Here is a 12,751-nt window from a genome sequence, read left to right on the forward strand (position 1 = left end):
ACAACAAATTTCAAATTAAAAAATATGTAAGAAATATCAAAATTAATCCAATGGTGTATCAGGTTTTTATAAACTCAAACATAACTAACAAAAACCATTTTTTTTAATTTTTTTCAATTTGCCTTCCCTGATTATTAAGAAATATTCGCTGGGAGCTTGAATTAGCGAAAATAACAGAGATTTATAGTAGAATGCTTAGAGGTGTAAGATGTATCATAACTTAAATATATTGTAGGACTTTGATTGTAGATATAATCCTAATCAGAATATAACACAGCTATGAGATTGTACCGATAACAAAGACTATCAGTAATTAACCAAGACCTCCGGGACGATGAATTTTCACATTTTCTGAATTTAAAGAGACATATCTTCAATCGACTGTCAGTCGTTCTCATCTATCTGCACTAAAGTAACACTATCAGCTGACATCGAAGGTTGACCAAACATTTTCTAATTATCTTGCACAAATTAACAAGCAATTATACTAAATTTAAAACCTTATTATAGAAGAACAAATAATTTGACTAAGTATCCTTACTATCTAACAAAGAATATGTGTTTTTGTTTTTAAATAGTGTTAAAACATTTGTTTCCATTTTTAAAGTATTCTACTGAAGCTCATTATATCCAATTTTACCGAGTCATTCTTGGAGGCTGAACATTTTTCTTCAACAATCATTAAATGAATGCAAACATTTCTGTTACAAAAATGTCATTGAACAAATAATAAATTGTATTCTTCTTTTCCAAAACTACTTAAAATTATGTAAATAACTATGATTTCTCCGTGTGTCTAATTATTCTTTGTGTAAAGTTTTTCGTTGTTGATAGTAGATCACTTGAGAGGATAATAGCATATTTCGGAAATTTGCCACCGTTATTATTTATACAGAAAAAAACACTAAGTTTCGAGGATTAAAATCTATCTTCCTCCTAAGGAGTTAAAAAACTGTAGGACATAAGATTAAACATATACAAAAACTAAAAGACTAAAATGTTTGACGATGATCCTGTTAAAGTCTAAGCTTTATAACATAATTTGCATATTTTTTAAAAACATGTAACGTATTCTGCTACTAATCTTAGACTGTAACAACGTCATTGGCACTCTTTTGTCTTTAAGACCGGGGTATTTTCAACCTTAGGCCTACGTTTAGGGGTTATGACTCTTGAGGAAAAGGATAGATAAAAAAAACTGAAACTTCTGAAAGTGTTCTATTTTTGTAACATTTATTGTTGAATACTTGTCTACTTACATCAAGGATCATGTAATACTAATGTATTTATCTTCACGTTTAAGTGGTTACAGCACCAAGTCAACTACTAAACGTACATTTAAATGCCATTATATCGTTTGAAAGACAATGCTGTATTGCAGAATTGCTATATTAGGAACCAAGACCTCCGAGACGATGAATTTTCACATTTTCTGAATTTAAAGAGATATCTTCAATCGACTGTCAGTCGTTCTCATCTATCTGCACTAAAGCCATTGTGGTCTTCGCCGCGTATGTTAATTCAATGTTATTATTGTGTATTTAGTTATAAATAAAGAATTTGAAAATGGAAAATTGTCCTGACTAACTTTTTCTATTCAGTAATAAGTCCTCTTTCATTGAATCCTCCGATAAACAAAACAAATAAACACAATTCAGAAATACAATTATGAAATAAAATTATGTATGATATTTACTAAACGAGAGAGATTCCCATGCTAGATGGGACAGAGGACGGTCACATTAGTTAAATATTGATGGAAATGTTGGGATATTAGTCAAAAGAAACAAGGATAAAGGAAGGAATTAAATTTTATTAGCTGGTTCATTGTTCCTAATCTATATCCAAAATACAACTTATGAAAATGCTTTACTTCCCTCAAAGAAGATTTGTGTGTGTGTGGAATAATGTGGATAAAATCCACCAAATTCTAATTCTACTAATGTAAGAAGTTCAACTCAAAAATATGTCTTCAAAAATCCTACAAAACTTATCTATAACGACTTAGTAATCAACCAAAGAAAAACGGTAGACCTTACCTTGGTTGCAGACGAGTCTCTGGCAACACTCAGAACGTCGGGTAAGCACGAGACAGCCGGGTGGAGGCGGGTGTGGCTGGGGGTTGCACACCCTCAGGCGGCACACCAGCACACCTCGCACACACCGACACTTCACACATGGATCAACCATCGCCACATCGCTCCCGTCCTTGTATGACTCCCCGCCATGGTGGCATCCTACAACCACGAATCCAAAAAAGACTTTTATACAGTTTCTATTCTGTTTTACAAACTCTTAGATTTACATATTATTTAACATGTTATAGTCACGATAGAGCGATTATAAGAGTAATTGATATATAAAGGCTGATTTTTAGTCACCCCCTTTATATTTCCTTAATCTTTCTCTAAAATGCACGAATAAAATATATATTTTGTGGTATTCGACAAGTTTTGGGATCTACTCAAAACCAAAATAATAGTAAGATAGTAACAGTCAACTTAACAGTTCTAAATGATAAGATCATGCAACAGATCGTCTAATGTTGTCATTCCTCTAAAAATAGTGCAATCAAAACTAAAAGTCTCATACAGTTTTCAAAAAATAATCAGTTGTGACGTTTAAGATGCGTTTTGGAAATTGTAAATGATGGATGTAATAGTTATGGGATTTTAACACAAGACTTTTTAAGTCGTGCAACGAAAATTTCACAGCTTTCTTTCAGTTTTAATGACATAATTATTTAAAAAAGAGGTCGCATGGCCATCTTCTTCCAATAACTTTCAAGTTGTCTCAAGCTTGACACCTGTGAGTTCTCAAATTAGTGATGGGATAACCGAATGGATTTTATAACCGACTAACCAGTCAGTTATTTTTTTTCGTTAATCGGTTATTTTAGTCGAATGAAATAACCGATTACCTTTTAAATTCAATCCACATTTTAGTACACAATTTCAGAGTTTATTTACAGATAACAATTACACCTAAAACACTTAGCCTAATGCTCTGCTTAACTTACTCTCAATATAACGCATTTCATTTTTGTATTTAAACAAAACACTATTATTCACGAAACACCTTAACCATAAATACCTACACAATTATTTTATTATGTCTTATAAAAAATCAAACATCAAAGTTTGATAAAAGAAGATCTTCTATTGGAGATAAGTAGGTGCGAACTAAACTGATTATTTATATTCTTTGATAGGTATGGAGAGTCAAAGGGATGGGGTGGTGGGGGAATGAACCATTCCTGTTGAGACAGGTACGCGGCGCGGCGCGGGCCAATTTACTCATGGCCGTAGTTAGCTTTGGCGAGCCCTGGTAAAGATATTCGGTCGGGCCCCGTCGTGTCCCCCCACCAGACACAGTCCCTTCATATAGACGTGGTGACTGGCTCCGGAAGAAATTGTACGAAAACCCGGTCTGAGTTCGGACCTGAATATACAATCAAAAAATTCCAAGCAAACCCGCACTGGCAGAACCGTAATTGAAAACGAAATTCTGTAATAATTACAGATACTGATAATTACAAATTACAAAATAAAGATAAATACAGTTATTGTATTATTACTTTTTTTCTGTGCATACGTTATAGTCATAACATTTTAAAATGTTATATTATCATATATCATCTATAAAACTACGAGATAATTACCGTTCAAATTGCAAAATTATAATTTATTTTAATTACGAATCACCAAAGTTAACCGAAAGTTAATTGCTAAAGAACGATATTTCAGTAATAAAAATAACTTATTATAACTGTTTCCTACTTTCCTACGAGAAAGAGAAAAGGCGTTTAGAGATGGACAGTTCTTTTCAATTTCAGGATCAAGCCTTTTTAGAAAAAGATGAGTTAGAAAGTAAGATTAAGGCACTTAACGAGAACTACAGTTATCACGGGTGGCATTTGAAAATCTTTCATCCGAATAATAGACTTTTAAATGAAAAAAATTGTAAAACTTAGTCTAGAACAAACATCTGATAAGAATAAAATAATAGAACTAAACATCTTGTAGAGACAAACTTGTAAAACAGGTGGAAAGTTCTAAATCCAGGACCAGTTCTGAGTGGTCCAAATCGAGATGGGTTGATGGTGATACGATTCAATTTTATGTAGACGCATGTGAGCGTGGATCTCTGTGGGAGGAAAGATGTTGTGGTTATGGGACCCTCTGTTTCCCATGCCGCAAAACTCAGTGACCCTGTAGAGACCATAGCAATCCTGGAGAAACTTTATTTACGGGACAAGGATTTCGTTTTGTGCTGTGTAAATGACAGTGGAAAAGGACTGACTGACGACAGTGGCTCACACTGGAGCCTGTTGTTAATTGACAACAGGTTCAAACAAGCTTTTCATTTGGATTCGATAAAAGGGTATAACTCTCGCCACGCCCGTGAACTATGTGTTAAGCTTGGTATACCTGATAAGGACTTCAATGAACTTCCTTGTACACAACAAAAGAACAATTTCGAGTGCGGTTTGAGTGTGATGGTTCACTTAAAAATTATAGTGGGGCTGTTACATTCAACCTAATACTAAAGCATCTTTCCTTGACTGGTATTTGAGTATATTTAACTATCCAAGCGAATCTCAAACTTGTAAGAGGCCTGAGTTGAGCACTCTCCATTCACAACCTCTTTCGAATAAAAAACTCGAGTTCAACTCGGCATCACGTGCAATCAAGTAAAACAGAAAAGATGCCCAGCATTCCTAGCTTGAAATTGAAGAGAGGTGGGGACAGTGAGTGGAGAGTGGTTAGCCCAAAGCACAGTGCCAGACACAGACCGGTAGCGTCATTCAACGTAAGTCTTGAAAATTCATACGATATTCTCGTATCTGAGAAAAGTAATGTTCCTCCTTATGTTGATCGGAAAATTACCAACACTAGTAAAGTTCCTAAACAAAAAAAATCAAACTATGGTAATACAACTAAGAGCAATGCAAGGTTGCTGCCTTCCAAACCTGCTCATGCACCTGACATTACTGTAAGTCAGCATAAAAGCAACAACAAAAAAGGTGTTGTCCTTTTATTAAGTGACTCGCATGGACGTGATATTCCAGAAAAACTTGACAAATTGCTAGAGCCTAAGCTTAAAGTAAAAATATAGTGTTAAGCCTGGTGCTACAATGGAGAATGTACTGGGAGGGCAGCAAACCTGGCCGGAATGAGCTTACAAAGAGTGACGTTCTCGTGTTGTTTGCTGGCACTAACAATGTCCCTGACAACTGTGGTGGTATTCTTTTCATCATTAAGTAAATCATTGAAAGAGTCAGTCAACACCAATGTTATCGTTTTTGGGTATACCTCTGAGGTATGATAATAGGGCCCTGAATAATAAAATCGGACAATTAAACAATGAGATCAAAAACTTAGTCAAATCCGACGATCACGTCACCTTCTTGCCTATAGAATCCATTCCAAAACACCACTACACGAGACGGGGGCTGCACTTTAACAATCGGGGAAAGAGCCTCATAGCTACCATAATTTCTGATGCTATCTTGTCTCGTGCGGAGTACCGTAAGTCCCACGCCCTGTGTCATGAGATCCAGGAGAGAGTCAAAAGACGTGGAAGTGGTAAACCGTTTCAATGATCCCCCACGGGTATACCGTACAAGAAATATGGTATAACTCTCGGTTTGGCTCGGGCGCTTTCGGTGCGGAGAGTTCACCGCGAGAAACTCCTGAAGGTTCTGCCCGGCGGAGGGTGTGGGTCAACTCGGGAGTTGAGGCCAGCCATTTTTTTTGTACGGGGGTCGAGTCCGACAGCCAAGGGGATAGCACCAATCATCCAGCTCTTTCTCGGCGGCAGGGTCGGGAAAAATGTTCTTAAATGTATTTCACCAGAACATTTGTGGAATACGTTCCAATATTGACCTACTCCAAATTCATCTGGAATGCGAGCCGCCGGATATCTTGTGTCTTTCCGAACACAATCTTACGCAAGCGCAGTTCGAAGTTTTTTAACTTGCCAGGTTTACACAAGCGTTTCTGCTTTTTGCTGCAATTTCAGGCAGAAGGGAGGAGTTTGCATTCTGATGGATAGTAAACTGCAAGGTGATCATGTCGATGTTTCCCGATTTTGCTCTGAGGACGATTGTCAGATGGCCGCAGCAAGAATACGTCTTCAACATGAGGATCCCCTTTTTGTACTGGCGGTATATAGAAGCCCGGGATATGAACTGCGAAGCCTTTTTTAAACTCAATCAGCCAATGTCTTGAAAAAACTGCTGAGTAAATCTCGAAAAATCATAGTGCTCGGGGACTTCAACATAGATGTCTTGAGTTCAAGGCCTTCAAGTAGAAACTTTATACATATAATGGGATCCTACGGTCTCAGGTGTACAATTTCATCGTACACAAGAGATTTCAAAAACTCCAGAACCGCAATCGACAACATTTTACTAACATTGATACACACGGGATAAGCAGCAAAGTTGTTGTCACTGCCTTGTCAGACCACCACGGCCAGGAAGCCTTAGTAAGGTTGTCACCAGTGGTCCTCGATAGCTCTCAGTAATAAGTGGTCTCGCCGTTTCTCGCCACAGAATGTCCAGACATTTAGACATTACTTAAGTAATGAAATGTGGGGCTGACATGCTTAGCACAGAGAATGTCAACGACAAATTTGAGGAGTTCTTCAGGGTCATCAATCAACTACTTTGAGGTTTGTTTCCCTTTGGTAAAATCTAGGATTTGTCCTAGAAAGTCTGCCGGTTGCTCTGTCACAAACCCTGAGATCTTACATATGCGGGATAGGTTGCAGTTTTTGCACTCAATAACAAAGGATTTCGATTCATCCCATCCCTCACGAGTATTGTATAGGAATGAGAGACGAGATTACAGGAAGGCTATTCGGAAAATCAAATCAGATCAAGTACTGACCAAGATTGCCAACTCCTCTAATAAAAAAGCAAAGCAGTGTGGGAAATCATAAACAACCAAAAGTCTTCAAATTCCAAGAAGAACTTGAACATTCAATTATTGGACGAAAATAATACCCATATTACAGATCCTACAACAGTTGCCAATATATTCAATAAATATTTTTGCTGTTGTAGGACAAACACAATCAGATGTGACTTGTGGTAACACTGCTGCTATACACTCATCTTCAACTAGTATGCAGACAATAATGAACTCCTTCTTCCTTTTCACAAACGTCGGCAGAGGAAATATCACGCGTCATCCTTGCTATGAAATCCAAGCCATCTTGCGGAATCTGATGGTATTTCTTCTAAACTCTTGAAACAGATCCATGACTTGATATCACCACTGCTGGCCTTTCTTGTGAATGAATCTTTTTCAAGAAGGCTTTTTTTCCGGATGTTTTGAAGCATGCTATCATTCGACCACTGCACAAAAAGGGTAAAAGGGAGGATTGCAGTAATTATCGCCCGATTTCCCTCTTGTCAACCTTCTCCAAGGTAATTGAAAAGATTTTTTCTCGAGAGATTCTTGTCCTTTATAGACAAGAATAATGTCCTTTCTCCTCAACAATTTGGTTTCATCAGAGGAAAATCCACGATGGATGCCGTGAACTTTGTTGTGTCATCTCTGGCTTCAAGCCATGGACTCAGGAGATCCGGCCTTAGGTTTGTTTTTCGACCTTACTAAGGCATTTGACATGGTCAATCATGGCTTACTGATGGAGAGAAGCTTGACAGACTTGGAGTAAGAGGAGTACCACATTCCTGGATCTCATCATACTTAACAGGGAGGACTCAGTCTGTTCAGATACGGTACTCGGATGTCTTTGGGTGTCGTAGGTCAGCCAACTCAATCTCAGCTGGTGTTCTTAGGGGCGTTCCACAGGGCTCAGTTTTGGGTCCTGTCCTCTTTTTGCTCTTCATCAACGACCCTCCCGAGGATTGTGTCTGGTGTCAATGCCAGGATTTGCTTGTTTGCGGATGACACATCACTCACGGTAAGAGCTCCGAATCAGTTAAGTCTTTGGACCTTGACATCGGAGAAGGTTTGTGAGATTGTGCATTGGTTTGAACAAAATGAGCTCAAACTGAATGGCTCCAAAACAAATCTCATGGAATTTTCCATAAGTGGTTCGGTGAGTTCCGAGCCGCTTGCAATATCTGTGGGGAGTGACGAGATCTCTCCGTGTGCCCGTGAGCAAATTCCTCGGCGTTCATATTGACAACAGGCTCAAATTCCATGACCACATTGAGTTCGTTTGCAGAAAGCTTAGTTCGGCTATTTTCGTAATACGGAATCTCTCAAAGATCGCTGACACTCGAGTGACACTGGCTGCATATTACGGGTTAGTTTATCCGTACTTGTCATATGCAGTCGGGATTTGGGGGTGGTGAAAGCACGCGCACGGGGTTTATTTTTAAACTTCAAAAGAGGGCATTGAGAGCTGTCTTCAGCAAACCTAGCCGATCATCCTGCAGACCTCTTTTCAAGGAACACAAAATCCTCACATTTTCCATCAATTTACATCCATAGTTGTCCTCACTTATATCCATAAAAATCCCCTCCTGTTCAGAAAATCCCACAACTCCAACACTTACCATCTCAGACATTCCAATAACCTTCAGATCCCTCCACACAAGACCAGTTTCTTTGAAAGGCAATTGCGGTTTAGTGGTATACGGTTGTTCAATGCTCTTCCCGAAACCCTTAAGGCAGAAGGTGACGGGGAAATCGTTTGCTAAAGGGGTAAAGAACTTGTTGGAGGTGAAGTGCCACTACAGAGTCAGGGACTTCCTCAAACGATAGTAGTAGTCTAGGTGAAAGGTCACCTATGATCATGTTTAAGTTATTGTTATGGTCATGTACCGTACCTTGTTGTTCTTAAAATATGACTACTTTAGTATTATTTTTTATTTGTTGAATGGAACAATCCTATTTTGTACATGACGCCATTGTATGACACCATATTGTGTTTTGTCAATAAAGAAATTTGAGTTTGAGTTTGAGTTTATAATAAACGAGCAATTCAAATATAGACTAAGTCTTCACAACCAGTTAACTTATAGAAAAAATTAGTCGGTAGAAAAACTTATCTAAAGACTAATTTAAAATAACCGATCAGAATCAACGATTAATTCAAATATAGACTAAGTCTTCACAACCAGTTAACTTATAGAAAAATTAGTCGGTAGAAAAAATAATCTAAAGACTAAATTAAAATAACCGATCAGAATCAACGACTAATTCAAATATAGACTAAGTCTTCACAACCAGTTAACTTATAGAAAAAATTAGTCGGTAGAAAAACTAATCTAAAGACTAATTTTAAAATAACCGATCAGAATCAACGATTAATTCAAATATAGACTAAGTCTTCACAACCAGTTAACTTATAGAAAAATTAGTCGGTAGAAAAACTTATCTAAAGACTAATTTAAAATAACCGATCAGAATCACCGACTAATTCAAGTATAGACTAGGTCTGCCACAATCAGTTAACTTATAGAAAAATTAGTCGGTAGAAAAATTAGTCTATAGACTAATTTAACTGGATGCAGCAAAAATAACCGACTAATCGGTTAAAAATAAAATAACCGAACTAACCAGTTATTTTCATTCAGTTATTCCCACCACTATCTCAAATGTCAATAGAACGAAGTGAACATCGTACGATATGTCTCTTGACCATTTTCCGATTCACTATTTTGAGGTTAACCGCTAATTATTGTACATCAAAGGACTCCTGAATCTTGTGATCACAAAAAATAGAATTTGTACATGCTGGTACATCAGTGTTTTTAAACAATATTCGATAAAATTATCAAATAATAAAACCTGTTCATCATGAGTGAGTTAAGTTTGCCACAAAGTGATTGGCAGGGTGTTTTACCGACCCGAATTCCAACCCCGTATGAGTCTTTTTTACCTCTAACCAAAGGCTAGATCAATTAAGTTTATTTTGTTTAATTTACTTATGTGACTTATGGTTGGTTTCAAGTCCTCGTTATTTCATATTTTTAATCTTTGGATATGATTTGATTCCTAGATTTAAGTCAATTTTTTAGTTTTATAACTATATTATACAAGGTATGAGTAAGCCACACCACGTGTCGCATAACATACTTCGCTGCGGCTGCATACCCTCTATAACAACCCTATTATCCTTGTAAAGGATTTTTGAACTTTAATTCAAATCAGAAGTTCCAGACCTCGAATTGAATTTCGGCCCTGTACTTGCAACTCGCCCTTAATATATTCCAAAGCATGTCAGCGAACACTTGGTTTCTCAAAATCCAGTCTTCGCAACCTCCACCCACGATGTAATTTGGGAGAATCCTACATTTCCGCGGCCCTAGTGACGGCGGGCGAGGAAGTAATAAAATACAAGATGCCCAGATTGAAAAACGGTAATTTGGGGGAACCGTTGCGATGTTAATCTGACGGCATGAGGGTGTTCACCCGGCAGTAGAACAATGCATCTACCAATTACCGGCGAATAATTATCAGGGGCCCTCTCTGGGGCGATGATGCGACCGTCAGCGTCAGTTCCACGCGCACGTCGCCGCCGCCGCCGTCACTGGGCTCCACCACGTATAAAGGTGGTACGTACATCTTTAGAAGTTCCAGCATTGTCATGTTGTGGTTGAAATCTAGTAACCATAAGGATTTAAAAGCTAAAGTAAATCGAATAACTTTGTTAAATAAAGAGAAATCCCGAATAGGTCCTTAAAATTCTGCAGACAGAACTCTTGCAAACTCTTATAGAAAGGTCACAGAGACATGATATGGTACATAGGTTCCTCTTACGGTACGATACTATAGGGTCTATTGGGCAAGATAACAACCCCTCTTCTGTCACCGTGCCCTGACGAAGTAACCTATTGTAACTTAGGTTACATTTCGCCCAAAGGACTATTGGGACACCTTGACGTTCAACTAGTTTCTTCCGAGCCCTTCGATACTTCGTTGGATCGGTTTAGTAACATTAACTCAAGTCAAATAAAACAGCTAAAGCAGTATTCTTAGACAATAACATACTTTTCATCCCTGAAGAGTAAAGAATGACTTTTATACCCACAATTACGAACAAGTTCTTTCTCAAAGCCATCAGTGATGCACAAATAGATTGACAGTATAATACAATTTTCTCAATTCTAAAGATGTATCGTTAGATTCTTTAATTGAGAATTAAGAAGAGCTGGAAGTGTCAGCAACTTCTTCAATGTGACTATGAAGCTTTGGAAGACTGTATTGAATCATGATAACAAAGTGAACTGTATTTCCCTTTACTTAATTTTTATGAAATTTTGTTTTATTATCGGATTGAATGTACTATGTTCAAGAGCTTTTAATATTTTAACGCTGCTTGAACCTTCTCCAAAGACATGCCTGAGTCAGGTAACAATAAAACGAAACAGAACCAAACTCAAAATATTATGGATTCTGAGACTCATTGGACAACGAAAAGTTTCAAAAATTGTTAGCTTCAGGAACTATCAGGAGCTGAAGACGTCATGAAATTCCTTGACTTGAGTATGCAACTTTAGGCTTTGTCAGTGATTGTATAAAAAAAATGCAACTGTATCATCACTCCAAATTTGTCCATAGGCTTCAGCCAGGAAGTAGTTAAAGATATATCCAAAATCATGGCTATGGATGGATTTCTGGGACCACTTGGATAACAATAAGTCTCTCTTGCTCACATCAGAGAGGCCGCCAACACTAAAGGCAAACAAAGGAGCGAGACAACCAAGAAAGTCTTGACCGGATACGGATGTTAGTCTACGAGGAAGGAAGCTGGGCATAAACAGTCTTCCGTATCGCACCGACCGTGTGTGAAGAGATTATCAATGAACAAACTTCCAGCGACGGCTGACAAAAATTGTGGTGTTTTAGGCTTGTTCTGTTCTAAAACAGATTTGGAGAGAGTTTCTCTTTTTATCATACAATGAATAGTGGTAAAATCTGAAAGGATAAGAGGGTTTCGGACGTTTATATCGTTATATTAAAAAAGTCTAACATTACGTTTAATGGTGTGGAATCTTCCCTCTTCTTAAGTGTCAAAAACCCTTGAAGCATAACGTTGATTCGCAGAAGTAATTTAAAATAACAGCGATAAACCCACCAAAGTCTAAACAATAAGAAAAGAGTTGTACGCCCAACTAAAAAAACAATGGTGTACATGAATATCTGCACTAAAAGTCATAATTAATTTAAACAAAGAGACGCACTGGACAGTCAGGAACTGCATACACCACAAAAAGTGAGATACTGGGGATTGTGAAATCTGATTCCGTAATTTTAAGAGCTGTAAAACATTTTCCTCCATTTAAACACATGACATTTTATGTAGAACTTACTTGATTTCAAACCACCAAGACATACTGCAACACACATCACTACTATCAGCTTCAGAAGAATATCCAGTATTGGCTTCCAAATATAAGCTATTGTGGAAAGTGCAGCATGTTTAATTAAATGCAATTCTCTTACTGAATCAGAACTGTTTGTTAATTGCCTCTTTTATTGTTTAATGTACAATACTGTACTACTGAGTCTGATGATTCTATGTAGTACTGTATTCTTCGCACTGGAGCTCTGATTTTGGGAAGATTTGATGATAGAGTGCTTTGGAATCGAGTCACCTGTCGTTTGCAACACCCCTTAAATCAAGCGTACTATTATAACGATTCACCCACGGTAATGAGTTTGTCGTGTGAAATTGGATGACTGCAGGCCATCAAAGACTAGAATCACATGTGGATATCATTAATCAACAACTCTGAGTTCTGAACATTATTTTCAAGTGC

At 37.5% G+C, this 12,751-nt stretch overlaps 1 protein-coding gene across 1 annotated transcript in view; it reads right to left on the reverse strand.

Moving 5' to 3' along the window:
* LOC124368218 overlaps positions 1–12,751 on the reverse strand; it is an 84,030-nt gene that overhangs the window by 45,779 nt on the left and 25,500 nt on the right. The window contains 1 exon segment of the mRNA XM_046825493.1: positions 2,040–2,237. Within this exon segment, the coding sequence (XP_046681449.1) occupies positions 2,040–2,237 (198 nt within the window).

This window comes from Homalodisca vitripennis, chromosome 8, assembly GCF_021130785.1.
Source record: "Homalodisca vitripennis isolate AUS2020 chromosome 8, UT_GWSS_2.1, whole genome shotgun sequence".
In the NCBI taxonomy this organism is placed as follows: domain Eukaryota; kingdom Metazoa; phylum Arthropoda; class Insecta; order Hemiptera; family Cicadellidae; genus Homalodisca; species Homalodisca vitripennis.